Below are 23771 nucleotides of genomic sequence, written 5' to 3'. Positions count from 1 at the left end.
CCATCTATTTAAAGTACAGAATTCAATGGGCTTTGAGAGATTATACATCAGTAAAAATTCTCCACCATCGAGATGCAGAACATTTCCACCACTCCTTGGGCCCCGAGCTTTCTGCAGTCCCTCCCTCCCTACATGTGTGGACCTGGACACCCTGCCTTCTGCCATGACACTGCCTGCATATTCCTGAACTTTTATACATGTAATCATCCAGTACGTATCTTTCAGAGCCTGGCTTCTCGCCCTCAGAATAAAGATTCTGAAATTATTCATGTTTTGTTGTGGCACATGTCAGAACTTCACTCCTGTGTATTATTTAATGATAGCATCCCATCATATATGGAAACAGAAACACCCCAGTTTGGATAACCCATTCATCACTTGATGGACACTTGAGTAGTCTGCATTTCTTCGCTAGGATGAATAAAGCTGTTATCGACATTTACGAACATATCTTTGTGTGGACATATATTTTTATTTCTATTGAAAGAACACCTTGGAGTGAAAAGGCTAGGTGTATGTTTATGATGGGTACATGTTTAACTTGTTAAGAAACAGCCAAACTGCTCTCCAAACTAACTCAAGCATTTTTCCTCCCAACAGCAGTAGATAACGTTCTAGTTGCTCCCCATCCTCCTCAACATTTGGCATTGTCAACCTTTTAAACATTAGCCATTTTAATCTGTGTGTGGATAAATGACTTCTAATTACACATGGGAGGTTAGTCAAAGAGGCCGAACCCTGTGACCTTTGAGTGGCACGTTGCAGGAGTCTGGGAAACTGTTTACTTTCTCATGCCCTCAACAGCTATGCGATAATTGTCAACCCAGTGGCAGACTAAGGCGAGGCAGTGACCAACGAAGAAAAAAATGCCCGGAACACACTGGCCCTACATTATGGTCAGGAGTAGATTTTCAAAAATACATAAATACATAAATTTTATTAAAATGTTTATTTTAAAATATAAAAAGAATTTTAAGTGATAAATATTTATATTATATTGATATAAACATAAATAAAATGAAAATTTATATTCATACATATAATACCCATATATGTTTTTGACTGTAGAAAATAAAGCAGTGGAGAGGATAGGAAGAACTTAAGGAAGTGGAGAAACATATAATATATAATATGTAATATAATATACAATTGTTATATATAATATTTATAATATATAAAATACATATTTGTAATCATATAATTACATTATATTTAAATAACCTTGAGAAACAACTACAAACACACATACAAACGCAGGGACAAGAATGTGGCCTACCTTTTCCAGGTCGGGCTCACGCAAAGCTAAGGCCAGTTCATTGTTATCCATCACCGAGGCTGCAGCCACATCCAGCGGTGTTGAACCTCTCATAGATGGCGAGGCTGTTAATCCAGACAAAGAGGAAACAAAACCTGGATTGTGCTCCAACTATGAATTCCATGTAAAAACTCACTTTCACTTAAAATTTAATTTCTAAGCACAACGAATATTGCACTAATCTAAATTAATTTATATTACATTGTAAGAAGTATATTCTTTTTGTCATAAAGATTGAATAAACATCAAACATTTACTTACCGAGACCAACACTACTGTTTTCCAATAAATAACTGAGATGGTCAAACATGGCTTTTTGATTCTGCCGGCTTATCCGACAGAAATAACAAAGAAAACGGCAACAGTTGGCCACCATCTTGGGAAAAGTGATCTCCTACAGAAAGAGCATCAGTTAGCTGTGAAAGGGACTTATCTCTATAACAGTGGGTTCAGAGGCTGGGGTACCAATCACATCGTCCACCCACATGTGCTCGTGTCTGCCGAGATGCAGACACTGAAGGCCTTTGCATTTCCAAACCTGGACCCAGGCCTCGAGCCACATTTCAAGCCTGGCACTAATTTTGATACCAATGGCTTATTCTGGAATTAAGCTACAGCCCTAAAGCTGCAAGTGGCCTGAGCCTGTTTTAGGAATCTGGCTGACTTGGTTGTGGTCCTGCCTACCACTGTGAGCTGTGCTTCCTTGGCACACCTTACGATCTCACTACTCTGTTCTGCAAAACTGGAATGAGATGGATAATAAGACTTACTTTAGCTAAGAAAGTGGGGTGAGACAGTGTTCCTAACAAATACCTAGTTTATTTGGAACTACATAACAGGGTACCTTATCAATGCTGTTGTTACTGTTACTGTTGTGTTATTAAGATTTCAGGGATTCGCAGCCTCCCTGATTTGCACATGACTTTGCTGAGACAGCGCCCTGGCCTGAAGCCAGGCCCCACCAAACGCGTCTCCCTTGAGAGCCAAACGTGGTTCTAAATACCTGGCTGATCCCAGGAGTCCTTCCTTAACAGAATATTTTACAAATATGTTTACATGTCCGTTTAACTGGTAGATTGAACATGAGAATTATGGGCTCGTTTCCATACTTTGAAAAATATAGCATAAAATTTCGAAAAATTTTGAAATATATTTTGCAAATCAGAGGTTGTAAAATTATTCTGATTTATGTGAAGTTATTTATTATATTATACTCTATTCGTTTGGTTTTCAAGAACTTTTAAAAAAATTTTAACCCCTTAACAATTCACCTTAGAGCCTTATAACAAACACTTCTGAGCATCATTCTCAAGCCTTGGTCTGCATCAGGAATGTAATGGAACCAACTGACCTCTGACTCGAAGGGGATAGCTGAGTCTGAGGGACGTTTGTGCTATAGACCTCTAATGTGACGGAAACTGATTTATAATTCAAAAAATTAGTACAATATTCACTTTTAAGTTTCTAAACATTCCCTAAATGAGAATAACTTAGGGTATAGCAAATTATACAGCATAAGATAAAAATGCTTAATAAGACACACACACACACACACACACACACACACGCACGCACGTAGCATATCCAACTCTCACTCTGTTAGGTTTTGCTTTTTTTCTTTCAACAGGTGTCTTTAAAAACAGTCCTTTTGTCTACGGCTACGCCACCCTGAATGTGCCCAATCTCGTCTGATCTTGGAAGCTAAGCAGACGAGGTGCTGTAGGCATTAAAAACAAACAAACAAACAAAAAACAGTCCTTCTAAGAGGATTGAAAAAATTCTTATTAAGAATATACAATGGGTGTGCTCTAGGGTGTTGTAATAAAGGGCATCTCGAGAATCAAATGTTGTCCTTTACCTTGGACTCCCCGCCTCCGAGGACATTCACCATGACCTCCATCACTGTCTCGTGCATGCCCAGTGCCCTCATGAGATTAGGGTGCTGGTAAAACACTTTGTTATTCATGATATCCCTAGAAAGAACAACATTGGTATGGAGAATAGTGCAGAGGTCAGAGAAAAATTTAAATAAAAATTTATCTGAGATCCTAATAAATCTTTTGGAAATAATTATTAGCAACCATATGGTAACCACAGAAGTTAATAAACATAATTAAGTTTTCCTCAAAAATATTGATAGCCTACCAAAAACAGTATACAAGCTGTCTATTCTTTTCAATTACAAGAAATGCACTCAATATGTAAATATTCACTAATTTCAAATATAGTTTTGGACACTTATCATTCCTAATATAATGTATATCCAAATGTATTCAACATTCTTTTGTATAGAAATATGAATCATTTCTATGTTAATGGTACATGTGACTGTTCTAGATTCATCAGAGAAAGAAGGTGCTCTCTCTGAATTCTCCCTTTTTCATTGGTTAGTTAAGATTACTTATTATGGAATGCTTCCTCAGGTTAGATTTAACTAGTATTCACAAACAGACTCCTACTCATACAATTATAAATAAAGGCCATAAAATTTTGTTGTTCTGGCTTTTCTGTGTTCCCTCTTTGCCCAGTTAGTATATTTATTTTTTATTTTTAGTGTGCAAGCATTATAACAATTTTAGAATATAGCCTTCTAGTCTATTTTTATGATTTCAAATACTTAATAGGCTTCATAAAACAATATTATTTTATGATTTAAAATGTACATAAATGATATCATGCAATCTGAATATTACTATACTTTTTTCCCCCTCACAATTATTTTTTAGTTTTGTCAAAGAAAAAAAATCATCGTTCAATATTTCATATTTTTCCCCCCAAAAAACAGCTTTAGGTTTCTTTAATCCTCTTAATTGTTTCTTGCATTCTGTTTTACCCATGTCGGTAATTATCTTCATTATTTCCCCTTACCTGGTATTTATATAAGTAAATTAACTTTATTTTTTGGCTGAATATTTGTCTTTCCATCAGTTCAACATCCTACATTCTAGATTTCTACATCCTTATGTTCAGGTAGTTTTCTTATAAACACCATATAGCTTAATTAAGCTTTTATTTTCCTCTAGTATATGAATTTCCTCTTATTTTCATATCCTTGAGTTATGCAAGCTTATTTAACCATTGCTTAAATTTATGCATATATACACCAGTAACATACTCACCAAAACTTCTTGCTTATTTCTGAATTCTATTTTCTTTTCTCAAATGTACAGCCATGGAAGGTCTTTCAATGAAAGACTGTAAGTAAATATTCTCAAATATCTTTATTTTGTCCTCACTCTTGAATACGGGATATATATTCTAATCTCCAGATCTACACAAAGCACAAGCTCACTGTGTAGAATTCTTAGTTGAGTAACACATTCTAAATTCATGTTTACTTTCTGTTAGAACGTTGAATGCAGTGTTTCACTGAGTTATGACCTCTAGCTCTGCTATTGAGAATTCTAAACACTGATTCTTTGCAAATGTTCTAGCTTTTCTATTTCTTTTATTTTTAATAAATTTTTTTCAATTATAGTTGGCATATATTTTGTTAATTTCAAGTGTGCAACATAGTGATTAGACATCTATATAAATCACAGTGATCACCTAATAAATCTAGTACTCATCTGACATCATACGTAGTTATTACGATATTATTGGCTATATTTCTTATGCTATACTTTATAGCTTCATGACTATTTTGTAACTACCAATTTGTACTTCTTAATCCCATCCCCCCTTTTCATCGACCCCTCCAAATCCCACTCCTATCTGATAACCCTAAAAATGTCCTCTGTATCTATGAGCTTGTTAGTTTTTATTATTATTTCGTTCTTTAGATTCCAGATGTATATGAAATCATATGGCATTTGTCTTTCTCTGACTTATTTCACTCAGTATAATACCCTCTAGGTCCATCATGAAATATCATTTTCTATCCTCTTCCTTTTAGTCTGTGTGAGTCTTTTAATCTGAAGTGAGTCTCTTGTAGACAGCATATGTAAGGGTCTTGTTTTCTTATCCATTCAGCCACCCTATCTTTTGATTAGAGCATTTAATTCTTTTTCATTTGAAGTGTTCATTGATAGATATGTAGTTATTGCCATTCTTTATTTAGACTTTTGGCACATCTTTTTTACTTCTTCTTAAAGAAGTCCCTCTAACACTTCCTGTAACACGGGCTTGGTGGTCCTGAACTCCTTAGCTTTTTGTCTGGGAAGCTCTTTGTCTGTCAGTCAACTCTAAATGATAGCTTTGCTGGGTAATCTTGGTTGTCGGCCCTTGCTTTTCATCACTTTGAATATTTTGTGCCAAGTCCTTGCGGCCTGTAAAGTTTCCATCGAGAAATCAGCTGACAGTCTTATGGGAGCGTCTTTGTACGTAACTAATTGCTTCTCTCTTGCTCCTTGCAAAGCTCTTTCTTCATATTTAACATTCGGCCTTTGAATTATGATGTGTCTCAGTGTGGGCCTCTTTGAGTTCATCTTGTTTGGGGCTCTGAAGTTCCTGGAGTTGTAGGTCTACTTTATTCATTGGGTGAGAGAAGTTTCCCATCATTATTTCTTCAAATAGGTTTTCAATTTCTTGCTCTCTCAATTCTCCTTCTGGTACCCCTATGATGCAAATGTTGGCATGCTTGATATTGTCCCAGAACCCCCTAAAATTCTCACCTTTTTGGATTCTTTCTTCTTGTTGCTATTCTGATTGGGTGTCCTCTGCTAAACCCTCCCCATCCTTTAAATCACTGATTCAATCCTCTGCTTCATTCCCTCTAATGCACTCTTCCTTCATTTCATATATTGTATTCTGTATCTGGTAGATTGTTTGTATCCATTTTGTTTAGTTCCTTTTCTGGAGCTTTGTTCTATTCTTTCATGTGGGACACATTTATCTCCTGATTTTGGCTGCCTCCCTGTGCCTGTTTCTATGTATTAGGTAGGGCTCCTAAGTCTCCCAGTCTTAGTAGAGTGGCTCTATGTAGTAGGTGGCCCATAGGCACAGTCTTTCTGGCCACCTGAGCAAGGTGCTCAAGGTGTGTCCCTTGTGTGGGTTGTGTGTGCCCTTCTATTGTAGTTGAACCTTGGGTGCTGTTTACACATCGCCGGGAGGGAATGACCCTTGGGTGGATTGGTTGTGAGGACTGGTCAGCAAGGGGCTGACCCTATGGAGCAGGATTCGGTTTGGCAGGGCTCTGGTGCCTACCCAGCCTTCCCTTCAGGTGTGTCTTCTTCAGGTGCATCCCTGACTGGTATTCCAGCTCTGGTGCCATTCAAAGCAGGCCACTGGGTATGCCTCCTGGGAGGGGCCTTATGGCAGACCAGTTCAGCCACAGTCTGTGCACTTCTAGGGGCACCTGTAAGAGCCACCAAGCAATCCACAGATGGCTGCCACCCATGCAGGGCTCAGAGGTGCCTTGAAAGGCCAAGCCAGGAATCTAGGCTGGCTGCTGCTAGTGTGAGGGTTAGGGCAGCTCAGCAAGAGGTACGAATGCCGCTTACTAGTTTTGCAAACCTTTGAGAGGCTTTAGGAAAGTCCATGGCATGAGCCAAGACCAGCCATTTGTATGGAAAAGCCACTGAAATGGTTTGGGTGGGCCCGCACATTTCAAGGACAGGATCTCAGAGAATCACAAGGGCAGGGTGACCTGTGTTAACTATACTGATGGAGACTCACATATGGCACCACCTGCATCTGCATGCCAGGATAGGGGAGGGCTCAACAAAGAGACAATGGATTCTATCAGTACTTCTGTCTAGGAGACGCCACCCCGTCTAGCCCTTGCCCTGAAGCCAGAGAACTTGGCTCCTCCCCTCATGTCCCTGGGGCTCTTCGAGCTGCTGCCCCAGCGCTGGAGCTCAGAGAAGTGAGTCCATCAGCAGTAAGTCCACATGTGGGTCCTTTAAGAGGAACGCCCGGGGCTCCCACAGCCCTTTGTTTCACTTAGCCTCCATCCCTGCTGGTTTTCACAGCCAGAGGTTGTGGGGACTCTTCTTTCCAGTCTGGAACCCTGGGCTGAGGAGCCCAATGTGGGACTGTGACCACTCACTCCTCTGCAGCAGGGAAGAGGAGGCTCTGTAGCCAAGGCAGCCCTCTCGATTCTCGATTGCCACATGCGGTTGTGGGGACCAGGCTGTTTCACATCTCCATCCCTCCTACCAGTCTTGAGGTGGCCCCTTCTGTATGTCTCCAGTTGTAGGACTTCTGTTCAGCCACACCTCAGATGATTCCCAGTGATAGCTCTGTAGTATCATTATAATTTTGGTGTGGTTGTGAGATGAGGCAGGCACTGTGTCTACCTTCTATGCCATCTTGACCCATTCTTTCCCTATTTCTTTTAAAATAGTCTACTTATCACTAGTTTTATGCAGCTTCTCTACATCTATCCAGCTGTAGATGTGGAACTACTGGCGCCTTATCAATCTGTGAATTCATGTTTTTCAATTCTAAAAAACAGAAGCCAATAGCTCTTTAAATATTCCCATTCTCTAGTTCATAATTTTTTTTTCTAGAAATCCTACTCAGCATATGCTGGACCTTCTTATATTATCCCTCCGGTCTCTTAACTTGTTTATTTGTATTTCTTTATCACTCAGTGCTGCATTAATGAGTCACTTACTCAGATTTATGATCCTATTTATTAATTTTCTCTTTGCCTATACCTTATCTGTAGTTCATTGTTTTTAAAGTCAATTGTCATATTTTTCATTTCTAGAAGTTCTATTTGGATTTTTTTCAAATCTTCCTGGACTCTACATGTCTTATATTTGGATATTTGATTTATTCCTTTGTATACAGTAACTTTATGCTCTCTTTCTACATTGTTACCTGAAGTTCTTGAGAGAAGTGTTCTAACTCCACTATTTATTGTACCTGCACACCCTTATTTATGATGAATTGTTTCCTTATGTGCTTTGCAATTTTTGATTGTGGGATAATCTTTGGTAGTGTAGAGGTTTTTCTTGCAAAATTTCAAAGTAACTTGAGTTGAGAAAGCATACCTCCAAGCCAATTTTTATCAATTTCTCACCTTGGGGATCTTTAGATTATGAATGAGGTATAAATGCTAATCCCCAAATCCACATGAAACACAACCAATGGTGCTAAATTCTGGAAGAGGCGTTTGTCCCCATTCTTTTTTCAAGGTCCAGTAGATACAAACTTCCTTATTACTTCCTGCCATGGATTTCAGTGATTTTTTATTAACCTATATGTTTACATATGATTATAAATATGAGAAATTAATAAACAAACTCTAAGATATTTGTTGTGTATCATAGCCATCTTAGCATCTAGTTGTAAAATTAGTCATGTAATAATGGAGCAACTTTCTTATTTAGCTTTATAAGCTCTAGAAAAACAATAATCTAATTTAACGATCATCTAATCTAGACAATGTATTTGTATTAATGCACCTACTGAGCTAGTAGTGAAACAAACAATCAGAAAGGAGACATATACAAGACAAAAGGCTGCAATAATGAAATAATTTACCCTAATCCGCGGATCATAAGCTTCTCTTCTTCTTTGCCCATCCTCACACTCAGCAGAGAACGGATCTGACCGAGAGAGGCCAGCAGGTTGATGGTGTCCTCCACGGAAACACCGTTTATAGTGTAGGTTTTTGGCAGGGCCCGGATCAGACCCCCGATGCCATCGTACTGTCGATGCAGCAGCACGAACATGGCCCTCACCAGCTCCGGGTCTTCAATGACGGACTCCTGAGCCCACCGAACCATGGTGTCCGAGATCAGCTGCTGAAGGGTGGCTGCGGGATCATCATTGGTGTTTTTTAAAAAGGAAACAATAAGACAATTCAATTGCACTTAGAATAACCCCAAATTTGCATCCACGCTTGCACCAGGATTTTTAGGAATATTCACTGAATAAAATAAATTTCACTTATTTATATGTACATACACACACACCGATAAAGATGAGCTATAGTCATGTAAGAACAAAAACACACCAACTTTTCCTTACGAACCTTTTATATAATTAGAGAATTTTAGTTATTTCAAAATTGCAGCCACTTTTTCAAAATTACTGCTGGCATTTATTTAACAGGGCAATCAGTACAAGTGCTCCTATTACTTTTATTTTCTTTGTTCCTTTCTTTTCCTCTCAGAAGACCTGACATCATATATCCTTATAATGTAAACAATGCTATGCATCCTCAGTAATGGGCATTCAAGGAGCTATTCACCCAACTGTCTCCTCATCTGAGTCGTTTGCAATAGAGACCTCACATAATTTTATTTCTATTTAAATCTGGATCCCCGACTGTCACTTAAAATGTCTTCAAAGGGATTTGACTGTGAAGCTATATTAAAGTAAAAAGTCATTCATATATAGAGGACCGCTTGCTGTGTAATGTGTAATTCAGTACACTTAAAAGCAACAGAAATTCCTAACCTCTGAAAATAAATACTACAATTATCAAAGGTAAGTAGGGCTGATGTGACCAATTCAAACACAGTGAGGTACTTAATTTTTGTCATCGATACACTGGCAGGTTTTGAAAAGAAGCTGTTTAAACTGCTTTAGCCTACACATTATTTAAGGAAAAACAAAACTACCAATTTTAACCAACTACAAAATTCAGATAAAATACCAATATACTTCTACATATCTCAAAACCATGCTATCATTTTTAATAGGTGAAAATCATAAACTTGATAACAAAAAATGATTATAAGAAATGCTAAATTCTGATTTTGAAGTAGTCCTGAATCAAACTTGACACTAAAGAATAAATTTAGAAGGAATTTTATGAATAAAGCGTTTTCACTGTAAGTTAGTGAAAAAAACTTTTCTCGTGAGTTTATTTTTTTTCTTTCAGTAAAAGCTGTTAATAAACCAGCTCTGCATCTGAAAATGAATGGCGTCTGAGGGGTGAGGCAGCGAGTAAGTGGATCGCCAAGACCTCCTTCCCTGCCTTCCGGGCGAGCTTGTGCGTCTGAGACTCACTGCTCATGTGCTCACTTGGTTCCCAGGGGTGCCAGCTATTATACTTCAGTTAAACAGGCTATGGATGAGCCAGAGACGCCTAATACTTTAGAAGGAGTTTCAGAACCAAAATATAGTTACAGACGGTATCTATTTGAACTTTAAGAAAAGGTTAACTTGATGCAAGAATATTTCCGAGTCAACTGCACAATATTGAGGTATGAAGACTAAGTTACTCTCTTTTACTTTATCTTGAGAATTTCCAATCCATACCAAGACCTTCTGCGCTTTGGGCAGCCCGCCCACCCTTACGATGCCGCTGTCTCTTCACCTGTTCCTGCAAATATACTTTGATGCTGCTGCTACTTCTGGAGGCGCCAGGCACCTACTTAAGAATCTGCAAACTCAGTTTTCTCACTGGCTCATGGAATATAGTAGTTCAAAGAGTAAACAAGTCTTAGCAGCCGAATCACTTTGCAGCGCCCTTTCACTCTGCTTACAGGACTTCCTGGCGTCACGCTCAACTGGCTTTTCAGTTTGTTTCTTCTTCAGGTATGTCACCTTTTCTACCAGGGACAGCAGGCGGCCTTTAATTGTCAGATCGCTGCTTCCATCCAGAGACCCGTCCTCACCCAGCTCAATTCCTAGTGTGAACAAAGCAAAGAGGAAGAAGAAAGGAAAAGAAAAAATTCGAGTACATTTAGGAAAAACAATTCTCAAGTTTTGCAACCTTTTCCATTAATAGCTGAAAGCAACGCCGCCAGGTCCAGAACATGAGACAACACTGAGTGATAAGCAAGCTGCCCACGGCACCCACGGAAAAGATTCACTCGCTGGCTTCTCTTCCTCCTTTCTCGTTTTCCTCTGTGCCTGTGAGTTCAGGACCCTCGAAAGTCGGCACAAAATACAAAACTGAACACAGAGCAAAAGATTCTCTTAGGAGTCAGGATCGATTCTGCTCCTTGGGCTGGCCAGGCATCTTTGACTTTGGGTGCCACGTGCCGAGACCCGTAGTTCTGCTGGCCCAAGGCCTCCCTCGCTTTCATCCCCCTTACTCGCCTCCATAAATGTCAGCACATTTTAATGAACTGAGAGGCAGGGAGAACAGGCATGATTAGGTATCCTGAACCAGGGGATGCTCTATGTCTGAAGCAATAATTCTACCATTTTAGAGTGCCCCTTATTTACACTGTGTACATATGTGTTCTCTATATGCATATAGTGTAAAGAAATGTAATGTAAATATATAGTCTGTGTGTGTGTGTGTGTGTGTATTGTGTGTGTCCAGCATAACTTTCTGGCAGTCACTGAGTGGTTCTGCAGGCATACACTGAGTTAATATGCAAGGCGATGCCTTTATTCTCTTTATTAAAAACAATACCACTGGTGCCACACATGTCACTTAGGAAGTGGCGAATCCCTTTTCCCTCACTGGAACACAGACTTTGCCCACACCACTGCATGAAGACAGTGGCGCCCCCACCCAGAACATTTCATTAATCCCATCTTAAAAGTTCTTTGAATAAGACGGGCTGTGAATTCCCTTCATAGACCTGGGCTACTGACATGTAATTCAACGCCCGATTTCCTTGGCCAGTAAATGGTGGCCCTGCTGTCAGTTTAAATACAACCGTTTGGGACCAAATTTCTTTACATCAGCCCAACACTGACCTCTCTGCCCAATGCACCTGGTTACAGTTCCCCACTTGCCTGCCCACGCCCTGCCACTGAGGGAAAGAGGGAAACGAGAGGGAGAAGGCCGGTCACCCTCTGCTCCGTCCAGCTGCCTTGCTGATCCCCCCACCGCCCACCCCCGACTCCCCAGCAGGGTCAGTTAACCGCTTTACCGTAAGTATTCCCAGGCGTCACGCTGCCGGAGAACCTGTTTACATATATACTTACTTTATACCAGGACACGTACGTACAATAAGAGCCATAGGTCAAGAAGCCCTTACCACAATGTGCCATTAGATCTTCGTGAAAATCCAAGAGTTGGTCCCGGATTTCTTCAGGACACGGACATTCACTTTTGTCATCCTTAAAATTGAGAAGCATATTGATCTGAAAGAATGAGGATGAGAATGACAGAAAAGTGGACTCGGGAACGACATAGCAAAGATCGTGAAAACCAGAGACGTTCAAAACCTGTTTGTGTGTGCTCATGAACTGGTCCCCGATGGATGAAAAGGCACCATCTGTCACTCAACCCAACAGACACCACAAAATACGCCAAATCATTCAAAGCTTAACATGACGCAAAACAGTTATGTGATTTGTTTCCTCTCTCGATTCCACAAGCTATTAGACCCTCGTACGTGCAGAGTTCTTAAATCGACTAAGATCTAAATGTTATTAAAAATTATTTTATTTTGTGTCTACTACACTTCCATTTTCCATCTAATTTCTACACTTTATTGACTGGTTTAAAGAACTCATTTTGAGAAGTTCTTTAAACCATTGAGAAGGATACAGCAATAAAGAAATAAAAATCTAAATAAAATAAAAAAGCAATATAATGGATGACTATCTTTTATTAATAGTTCAATTAAACAAACTGCAAGAAACTTTCTTCCACTTATTTTAGCTTTAGACACAATAATTTTACATTTATGAATGAAGAAAAGAAAGGTCTGTTACTGTTCCATAATTTTCCTTCAAGAAACAACTTTAGATTTTCTTTCTTGAGTTTTTTAATGTGAATTTGTTTAACTTTCATTTTGAAAAAAAAAAAAACTTGTAGATTCATATAACGTTGTAAGAAATAATGCAATGACACCCTATGTACCCTTCCCCAGTTTCTCCCAAAGGTAGCATCTTGCAAGATAGTAGTACAGCGTCACAACCAGAACACCGACACCGGTGCGGTCACAACAGAGAACAGCTCCATCGCCCCACGGGCCTTCCTGCCACCCTGCTATCCGCGCCCTCTTCCCCGCTGCCTGCTCCTCATGCTGGTCCTGCCACCGCTCATCTGCTCTTCATCTCTGTACTCCTGTCGTGTCGAGAACGCTATATGAGTGAAATCGTACGGTGAGAACACACTACACAGTGTGCGTATACGTGCAGGTGTACATTCCCGTTCGACCCCCCAGCTGTCAGCCAGGTCTGCAGTGGTACCTCATTTCACTCCTGATGTTGGTAATTTGTGTCTTCTCTCTTTTTTCCTTTGTCAGGTTTTTAGAGGTTTGCCTATTTTATTAACATTTTGAAATAATCAGCTTTGGGATTCATTGTTTTTCAACTGTGCTGTTTTCAGGTCCACTGGTTCCTGTTACTGCCTTCTTTCTGGTTGCTTTGGGTTTATTCTGCTCTTTTCTTCCTAAATTCTTGTGATGGCAGCTTAGATCATTAATTTCAGTCTTTTTCTCTTTTTAAACCTAAGTATTTCCCTCTCAGCACTTCTTTAACCTTTTCCACAAATTTTAGTTCAGCTTAATGTATTTTTCTTTCAGTTCATTGTATTTTTAAATTTCCTCTGAGACTTTCTCCTCAAATCATTGATTATTTAGAAGTGTGTTGTTTAGTTTCTTCATTTTGGAAGATTTTTATCTTTCTGTTGTTGAATTCTAATTTGAGCCCACTGCAGTCAGAAAAAAAAAAAAAAAAAAAAAACATTGTGTATGGAAAAAATCCAATTATTTTACATTTGTTGAATTTTGATAATAATTTTTATTTTTCAGTTATAGTTGGTACATAGTACTATTTTAGTTTCCGGTGTACAACATATATAGTGATAAGACACCTTTGTAACTCGCAAAATAACCACCCCGATAAATCTAGTGCCCCTCTGACACCGTGCATAGTTATTAAAACGCTTGTGGCTATATTCCTTATGCTGTACTTTATACCTCCAAGACTATTCTGTAATTTGTATTTCTTAACCCCTTTCCCACTACTCACTGACCCACTCAATGCCCCGCCCATCTTGGTAACCCTCAGAATGTTCTCTGTTATCTATGTTTGTTTCTGGTTTTTTTGTCATTGTTGTCATTAATTTATTTTGTTCTTTAGATTCCATATGTAATGAAATCATATGGCATTTGTCTTTCTTTATCTGATTTACTCCTCTCAGCACAATACCCTCTAAGTCAATTATGAAATATCTTTTTCCATCCCTTTACTTTCAGTCTATGTGTGTCTTTTAATCTGAAATGACTCTCTTGGCCACCCTATCATGTGATTGGAACATCTAATTCTTTTTCATTTGAAGTACTTATTGACCGATATGTAGTTACTGCCATTCTTTAGACTTCTGATTCATACTTTCTTTCTTCTTAAAGAAGTCTCTCCAACATTTCCTGTAATGCTGGCTTCGTGGTGATGAACTCCTTTGGCTTTTTCTTGTCTGGGAAGCTCTTCATCTGTCCTTCAACTCTAAATGATAGCTTTGCTGAGCAGAGTAATCTTGGTTGTAAATCCTGGGTTTTCATCACTTTGAATATTTTGTGCCAAGCCCTTTTGGCCTGCAAAGTTTCCATTGAGAAGTCAGTTGACAGTCTTAAAGGCATTCCCTTGAATGTAACTAACTGCTTTTCTCTTGCTGCTTTTAAGATTGTTTCTTTGAATTTAACCTTTGGTCTTTGAATTATGATGTGTCTCAGTGTGGGCCTCTGTGGGTTCATCTTGTTTGGGACTCTCTGAACTTCCTGGGGTTGTATATTTATTTCCCTCACCAGGTTAGGGAAGTTGTCTGTCATTATTTCTTCAAATAAGTTTTCAAATCCTTGCTCTCTCTCTTTTCCTTCTGGTGCCCCTATGACGTGAATGTTGTGCTTGATGTTGTCCAGAGGCTTCTTAAATTATCTTCACTTTTTTTGGATTCTTTTTGTTGCTGTTCTGACTGGGTGTCCTCTCCTACCCCATCCTCTATGCCGCTGACTCGATCCTCCATTTCATTAACTCTGTTGATTCCCTCTAATGTACTCTTTGGCTCAGACATTGTGGTCTTCATTTCTAACTGGCTTCCTAGTGTTTTTCATCTCCATTTTTATGTTTTTTATCTTTTTGTTAAAGTTCTCACTGAGTTGATATACTCATGTACTCTTACCCTAAGTTCACTAAGTATCTTTATAAAGTGTTTCGAACCCTGCATCTGGTATATAGTTTGTCTCCATTTTGGTGAATTCTTTTTCTGGAGCTTTGTTCTGTCATTTCATGTGGGACATGCTTCCTGTCCCCCGTTTTGGCTGCCTCCCTGTGTCTGTTTCTATGTATTAAGTCTCCCATCTTAGTAGGGTGGCGTTATGTAGTAGGTGTGCTCTGGGCCCCTTGGCACAGACCTGGGATGGGTCCAGCTGCAGGCCAAGTTCAACTGCAGCCTGTGCACCTCCAGGGCCACCTGGTAAAGGCCATCAAGCAATCCACATGTGGTTGGCACCTGTGCTGGGCTTATAGGTGTTTGAGGGGCCAAGTCAGAAATAGAAGCTGGCTGCCACTACTGCAGGACTTAGGGCTGCTCAGCAAGAGGTACAGGGAACACCGAGGCCACATGCTGCTTCTCTGGGATTTGTGAGCCTCTGAGAGATTTTATGAAAGTTCTCAGCAGGAGCCAGGACAGCCCGTTTGTATGGAACAAGTCACTGAAGCGGCTCGGGTGGGCCCACCACCTGGGAGAGGCGGGGTCTCAAGGAATCCCCTGGGCAGACAACCTGTGTGACCCAGGTTGATGGGACGTGTGTCTGCAGGAGGGTTCAACAAAGGAACAACAGCTTCTGCCTGCACCTGTGCCTGGGGTCCAGCGGCCCCTCCGGCCCTCGCCCTGAAGCCCACGGTCAGCGCCTCCCTGCGTGTCGCTGGCACTGGAGCTCAGAGCGAGCGCTTCTGAGTGGCGAGTCCATGGGCCCTTAGAGAGGAAGGCCACACGTGTCACCCAGCGGAATGTCGCCAGTTCTCACAGCTGGAGGTGGCAGCAATTTCTCTCCCAGGGCCTGGACCCTGGGCCCGAGCCCAGTGTGTGGCGGGACCCCTCGGTCCTCAGGGGCCAGGGGCTCTGTGGCCCATAACCCCCCCATGCTCACCATCACATGTGGTTGTGGGACCCCGCGGTTTCGGTCTCTGCTCCGCCTACCGTTTCGAGGTGACCCGGTTGTAGGGTCTCAGCCAGGACTCTGGCGACCCGCGTACTGTTCGCTCTGCAGTCCTGTCACAGTGTCGCTGTGGTCGCAGTGAAGCGGGCGCATCGCTGCCTTCTGCGCCGTCTTGAATCCTCTGCCCGCTGAGATGGTTTCATGTGCATCTCTGTGAGTGTCTCTCAGGCACTTGAATAAACATATGTATTACGTTGGGTGGAGTGTTCTACAAATGGCCTGGAATCCTGTCAGCTGGTGGGAAGTACTGCATTCTCCTATGTTCTTGCTGCTGGTTTTCCGTCCAGTTTTGTCAGTTATTGCGAGGGGAATGCTGATGTCCCCAACTACAACTGTGTACTTGTGTATTTCTCCTTTCCGTTCTCTTTGTGCTGATGTCACGTTTTGCACTCTGGTTTGGCGCATACGCATCATCATTATGTGATGTTCCTTCCGTCTGTCTCTGGTAAATTTTCTTTGCTTTGACACAGGTAGGCACTCTTAACTTCCCTTTGATAATTTTTCACGATATATATATATTTTTTTATCCTTTTAGTCTCAACCTATCTACATCATATTTAAAGTCAGCTTCTTACAGATAGCATATAGTTGGGCCAAGTGTTTGATATCCACTCTGCCAATCTCTGTCTTTTCACTGCTATTTATTTATATTCATGAATTTATTGATGTGTTATGACTTACATCTATTATTTGTTTACTGTTTGTTCTGATCTATTTTTTCTCAATATTTTGTGAGTTCTGTGAACAAACTTTAAGATCCCATTTTGAATTATCATGGTATTTTTTAGTGCATTTCTTTCTAAAGCTTTCAGTGGTGGCTCTGGATGCTACATCACTTTATATACACACACATACAACATAGTTTTCCACAGTCTACTGCTAACATTTTACTAGTCTGTGTGAAGTACAGAAGCCTTATCTCCTTTATGTACCTATTCGCCTCCACTTAAATTGTCATAAATATTCCCTACAGAGCTGATCCTTGGACAGCATGGGGGTTAGGGGTGCTGACCTCCTCACAGTTGAAAACCTACATATAATTTAAGTCAGCCTTCCATGTACATGGATGGATTCCCAACAATAGACTGAAATGCATTTGGCCCCTGAACAACATGGGTTTGAACTGCATGGGTCCGCTTACATGCGGAATTTTGTGTACAGACCTCAAGAAAGAAAATGCACTATATTTACCCATCTCTTAACACTTTCTGTTGTTCTTTCTTCCTTCCTGAATTTTTCGATTTTACTCTTTTGTTATTTGCTCTCTGTGTAAAGAATGTCCTTGGGGCATCCTTTCAGCATAGGATGCCACAGCCAGACGACCGTTGCGGTCCCTCATCTGAGGGTGTCCTGAGTTCCCCTTCCTTCCTGAACACAGGAGTCATGCTCAGCAGCTCTTCTGTTTCAGGCCTTGAAAACCGTGTTCCTCCTTCTGGCCTCCATGTTCTCTTTCTCACTGCTGTCAAGTACTTCTCTTTACCTTCTGGTTTGGGAAGTCTGACTATGATGTGTCTTGGTTTAAATTTCTTTGGCTACCCTGTTTGGAATTTACTCAGCTTCTTGAATCTCTTTCTCACCAAATCTGAAAAGTTTTCAAGTATTTTTTCAGTTCGCCCTCTTTCTCCTATGCGTGGGACACTCATGTCACAAATGTTAGCTCTTCTGTTATATTTGCAGAGGTCCCTGAGGCTCTATTTTTAATTTCAGTCTATTTTCTGTTTTTCAAGCTGGGTAATTTCTGTTGTTCTCTCTTTGGTTCAGTGATTCTTTTCTTGGTTCCCCCCATCATGCCGTTAAGTCCATCCACTAAAGGATTTTTAAATTTCGGTCATTGTATTTTTCACTTCTAAAATTTCCATTTGGTTCTTTACATCCTTTGTTTCTTTGCTGAGGTTTCCTCTCTCCCTCCCTTTTGTTCTAAAGCAGTTTGATGATGGCTGCTGAAGACATCTTTCTCGTTTCAGAGTTGGTTTCCATGGATTATATTTTTCATTCAAGTTTTTCCTGGTTCTTGGCGTGATGAGTAACTTTTAATGAACACCTGGACATTTTTGGTATTATATTGAGACTTTGACTCTTATTTAAACTTTGGCTTCACCTGATACTATCTAGCAGAAGAAGAGCTTGGGGTGCTTCGTACCTGCTAGGCGGGAGTGGAAGTCCGTTTCCTGCTTCGGCCACCCTGACACCTGAAGGAAGGAGGAGATGTCGTTCCCACTGGGAGATCCGTTCCCCACTAACCTGCGCTCACACAACCCTGGCTGGTGCGTCTCCCTCTGGGCCTCTGCGGACACTCCGGAGGCCTCGTCACCCAGTGGGGAGGAAGCCCCAGCTCCCAGCTGGAGCTAGTGTTTACTGTGGTGTTTGGCTGGATTCGTGCAGTTATCACCGAAAAGTTTTCTGTCTTGCTTGAAAGACAGAGCGCTTTCTTGGTCCTCTGGCTGCACATAGAAGGCTTCTGCTGTGGCTTTTCTTGTCCACACTCATTGGCATTCCGGGTGGCCAGCTTCTTTAGCTCCATGTGTGGGACAGATGAGGTGAGAAGAAACCCCAGGGAACTCACCGCCACATCACTCCTCAGGTCCCCAGTTCTGCAGCCTGCCTCCCTTCTCCTGTCTTTCAGAGTCTTCTTATGTTGTCTTTATGTAAGGCCCAGTGTTTCAGTTGAACTTAGAAGGAGGAATAGGGAAAGACATGTGTTCTTCATCTTTCCAGAAGCTGAAGTCTCCCAACAGCACTTCAAAAATGGAGCTAATGTGGGAGAGACTGGACTCGTTCTTGGCTCAATAAATGACATTTACAGCAATCAACAAAATTCCATGCTCCTTCCATGAGAAGAAAGTACATTCTGGTGAGAAAAATTAATTCTGAAGCAAGCCCCTAAACACTTTTATTCAGGGGTATTTTGGGTCTGGAGGAAAATAGCAAGCAAGCTATTAAAGACGAGATCTGTCAGTTATACCTCTGACCACCATAGCTACCTCTTGGTACTTTCTCTCACTGAGTCCCATCCTGAGGAAAATTCCAGAAAACCCTCACTCCCAGTCTCACTCATTCTTTGGTTCAGGCATGAGCCTGTGGTTCTGCTGCACCCTAAGGAGACCTCGGTTTGGAGGTGAAAAAAGAGAGGGAGTACCACTGAGAGATGACCGATCTCCCAACGAGGAAGGTAGCAGTGAAAGTCGGTTATTCTGTGGAGGGCCCAAGTAGGGAGTGTCTAGCACTGAGTTTTAGGAGTCGAGGGTCTGTGTTAGCCAGGGCGGAACCGTGCCACCATGAAGACCCACCTGGAGCTGGATACTGTTCCCATTTGCAGAACTTCAGGATACACTTGATCCCTTTTAATAAGTCACTCATTTGTTTAAACCAGGCTGTTTGGGGAAACTAAGAATACTGACTACCTTAACTTGGCTGGTTTAAAGAGAGCAGGAAAAAATACACTTGTAATTTATGATATAATGGTGCAAAGATAAAACCCAAAGTAAAAAGGAATACGTTTCAACACAATCTTGTACCTGTTCTTGAGGTGGTGACCGAAATTCCCTCGTCTTCCTGGCTGTGAGTGCAGCCGACATGTTCAGGGCTTGCATGACTTCATTGTAGCGGAAGCGCTGGTTGTCTTGGAGCTTAGCTACAAAGTTATCCGAAAAGGCCACGATGGCTTCTATCCGGTGCCGGACCTGGCAGTCACAGAGGTACTGGAGCAGCAGGCACATCTACGGTGACAGTTAAGAAGACATTACCTGTAATTCCTGCATCTTGACATAGTTGATGGATGTCAAAAGCAGTGGCAGGGATGCCTGGCAGCCAATCCTCCGCCCCTGCAAACAGAACCTGCCTTTGTATAGGAAGCCCCAGGGAATGGAATAGAATTTGCCTAAGCCAAAATGACAGATACATGTCCCATTGGTGGACACTCACTGTACTAGTCAATGAGATATATAAGGAGAAGTCTGCCAGGGGTCTTCTGAGAAAGGTTTTCCATCGTTAAGAACAGACACTAAGACACCCTCTTTTCAAAATGAGTGTTACTGGGTCAGGACACAATCACTGCAGGAAGACAAGGTAACACACCTTAGGACGGGAACCAAGACTGAGGGTCACAGGAGGATATTAAGATCTGTGTTGCTGATGACATCACTGAGCTACTGTACCAATTCTAGAACTGTCTACCTCCGGACTTCACATGTAATTAAGTAGTTTTGCTGCTTATTCACTAAATGGCTAGCTGGGTGTTCTCCTACACAAAGCCCAAAGGATTTTTAACTAATACAGTAAGTTGGTATAAACATGCCCACTAGGCTGCTCTGCCCAAGTTTAGGAAAACCTCTAAATACACTTAGTACCGACTGTGATATAAACACGAGGCAGTGTTACAAAGGACTTAAACCCTGTGTGTCACCATCCACAGGAGGCCCGTTTCTGTTGACGCGGCTCTGAAGCAGCCCTGGTTCTGTCCCCACGTCCTCCGTCTCCTTCGGCCCACTCTAGTGGAAGCACTGTCCCCTTGGATCTGCGCTCACATGACAGCCTGCCCACGCAGTGGGCACTGGACCACCCTCCCTTTCCTCGTCTGTTTTCCTCACAGCAGCTACGCTGAGAGTTTTAGAATAAAATTCTCCTGCTAACATCCTGCAATCGCTTTAACTTAGTCTAAAATTCAAAATCCACAATACGACTGGTTTCAGGAAACAGCTGAATTCTGTGTGACCCGCCCTGTGCTTGCCTCGCCCTCTGTCCGCAGCTTATTCAGCTGCAGCCGCCTGTCCTTGTCCTGCTTGTGGTGCCACGTGCTCAGAGTGAGAAGCTCCCAGAACACTCTTCTCGCTTGCTCCCCATGCCCGCTGAGCGCCAGCTCAGCAGTGACCTCAGCTCAGAGAGCTCCCCCACCTCCCTCGGAGCACCCCAGTCAAAACGTCCTTTCTTCTAGTAATCCATTCTACTCTTTCAGATTACTTAATATAATTAGCAATGAAACATTTTAAAGGAAATGCATCAATAAGTGTCTTATTTCCCCGGGACTGTGAGCTTCACCAAAGCTTCACCAAAGCTTCACTAAAGCTTCACCAAAGCGGGGCCCACACCTGCCCCCTCCCCCAAGGGCCTGGCTCAGGAACCTGACTGAGGAACACAGAGCCAAGCAGGAGCCGATGATGCAAACATCCAATTGACCATAAAGGACTGAAGAGGCTGAAGAAAGGGTCCTCAGACATCTTGAGCACAAAGACAGGCCAGTTCTTCAGGAACACAAGCAGGGAGCACCAGCGACGTGGCCTCTGAGAACGAACGCTGCTGCGGCCCAGGGTGGACGCGCAGGCAGGGGCGGGAGGGGCTGGATGTCACGCATTCCAAGAAAAGGTGCATGCGCAGAAACGAGACACACGGGAACAGCTGTGTCGGAGGGAGAAGAGCTGGCAGGACAGAGGCCATCCCCTACGCGCCTTTCACACACACAGACGCACGCGCACACAGCAATAGACATGCACACAAACACCACGTACGTATACACACATCACACACACACAAGCAAGTACGCAAATACACACAAGCACACATACGAATATGCATATACATAAATACGCACACACAGGAACACAGCGACAGGCCACACTAGCAGACGTGTATGACACAGACATATACTTGGCTGAGGAAATCACCTAGACAAATATACTAAACTTATCTTTTACTAAATAGTCAACTGACCCAATTGGGAAATTTATTAATTCCATTCCTAATGTAAGAAAATTAGATTGGCGGGTCCCAAAACATAACGCGACATCAGTTACTTTTATGGACAGTGCAACTACCGTCACGCAGGCGCACATGCGCACCAGCGGGTGGTGGTGCCTTGGCCCTGCGCCATCCCGCGCTCTGCGCCGCCCACCCCGCCCCCGGCCCCACTCACCTGCAGCTTCACGGGCTCCGGCAGCTTCATCTGCAGCAGACCCTCCGCCGCGTCCCCACGCACGCCCTCGGGCCTGGCGTCGTCGGCGTGGGGCTCCCCGGGCCGCGCCTGGCACTCCGCCTCCGGGGTGGCCTCCGTGAAGACCCGGGGCTCAATCAGCTGCAGGATGTGCTTCAGGTCCTCGCCGTGGAAGATGCCCATGATGAGCAGCGTGTAGAAGAGCTTGATGAGCGGCACGAAGAGGAACTCGGTGGTGCCCCCGACCGGGTCCCGCGCGCGCAGGCCGCCCTCTCGCACCGCCTCGGTCAGCATCTGCATGGTCTTGGCCTTGAGCGTGTCCAGCGGGAACTCGGGGCTGTCCTGGTAGCAGTCGTGATTGACGCGCACAAAGCTGGGCGAGGAGAAGCGCATGCGCGGGCGCAGCGAGGTGCTGAGGCCGATGCCCGGCAGCCCGTGCTCCTTGTGCGCATCCGGGAAGAGCGTGATGCTCTTGGTCTCCTCGGTCATGGGCACGATGAACTCGCTGTTCATCATGAGCCGCGCGGTGGCGTAGGCGCTCAGGTGGATGTCGATGAGCAGGTCGTAGTAGCCGGCGCGCAGCAGGCCGGGCATGTACTTGCTCTCGATGGCGTAGAGCAGCTGCGGCTCGTCCACGTGGCTGCAGAGCGCGTGCGCCACGCGGTGGTTGCCCAGCGCGCACACGGCCGAGTAGAGCCGCAGCGTGTGGTGGTGGAAGCGCAGCAGCTCCTCCTGCTCCGTCAGCTCCAGGATGTCCACGGACCTGCGGGCGGGAGGCGGCCGGTCACGCACCCGGGCACGGACACGGGCTTCCTCCGTGTCCTTTCCGTGGCGTTTCGCGGTAGCATAGCTTGTTTAAAAACCACTGCTACATGTTTTACGAGTTTCTTCCATATAGAATCCTGGGCTGACACTTCCCACCACTCGCCACTCATGCTCGGACTCCCCTTTCAGTCACTTGGGTCACAATCTGAAGCAGGGGACTCCCCTCCCTTTCAAGTGGAACCCTGAGCCTCCTTCCCACCTTGGCCGACTGGGTTCCCGAAGCAAGATCTTGCCTTAGATTCAGGAGTCTGTGCGCTGCCCTTGTCTCTGGCCTATGCCTAGCCACCGCCTAACCTGTCGGAAGTAGGTGACGAGCTCGTGTCTCCCACATAATTTACCTTCTAATGTCCTTCCCAGACCCGCACATATGCCAGTGCCTCCCTGGTTTCCACCTGGTGAGTTCCTGCCGCTCAGGAAGCAAACCCTACAGTGACATTTCCACCTTAGTTAGAAAATTTCTGAGACGACACCAGATTCCCACCTAGTTCGGGTCATGTCGTTTCTTCCATATATCATGCCCTTTCAACACATAAAACTTCAAAAGTATGGCTAGAATATGCCTAAAGTCTTTCCTTTTAGAAGAGAGTCCATTTTAAGAACACATTCTTTTTATCAAATTCCTTTACATGTGCTAATTTTCTACACTAGTTAAATTATATAGATTGTTCACGGGTGACACCGGCACTAAAAGCAAGGATATGCTCGTGACCAAGGGGATCCTGGTGAGACTGTC

The 23771-nt window shown here is 43.0% G+C and overlaps 1 protein-coding gene across 7 annotated transcripts in view; it reads right to left on the bottom strand.

The window, feature by feature from the left end:
• Nucleotides 1-23771, bottom strand: part of RYR2 (ryanodine receptor 2) — a 525506-nt gene that overhangs the window by 141169 nt on the left and 360566 nt on the right. For all 7 annotated transcript variants that reach the window (XM_036235620.1, XM_036235621.1, XM_036235624.1 and 4 more), the window contains 8 exons: nucleotides 22196-22976; nucleotides 19806-20006; nucleotides 12160-12265; nucleotides 10705-10848; nucleotides 8750-9023; nucleotides 3174-3288; nucleotides 1577-1709; nucleotides 1277-1380 (listed from right to left, as the gene is read on the bottom strand). In XM_036235620.1, the coding sequence (XP_036091513.1) occupies nucleotides 1277-1380; nucleotides 1577-1709; nucleotides 3174-3288; nucleotides 8750-9023; nucleotides 10705-10848; nucleotides 12160-12265; nucleotides 19806-20006; nucleotides 22196-22976 (1858 nt within the window). The remainder of the gene's footprint in view (nucleotides 1-1276; nucleotides 1381-1576; nucleotides 1710-3173; nucleotides 3289-8749; nucleotides 9024-10704; nucleotides 10849-12159; nucleotides 12266-19805; nucleotides 20007-22195; nucleotides 22977-23771) is intronic.

This window comes from Rousettus aegyptiacus, unplaced genomic scaffold, assembly GCF_014176215.1.
Source record: "Rousettus aegyptiacus isolate mRouAeg1 unplaced genomic scaffold, mRouAeg1.p scaffold_m13_p_18, whole genome shotgun sequence".
Classification (NCBI taxonomy): domain Eukaryota; kingdom Metazoa; phylum Chordata; class Mammalia; order Chiroptera; family Pteropodidae; genus Rousettus; species Rousettus aegyptiacus.
The sequence above is the reverse complement of the archived record's forward strand: the minus strand, read 5'-3'. Positions and strand labels throughout refer to the sequence as shown.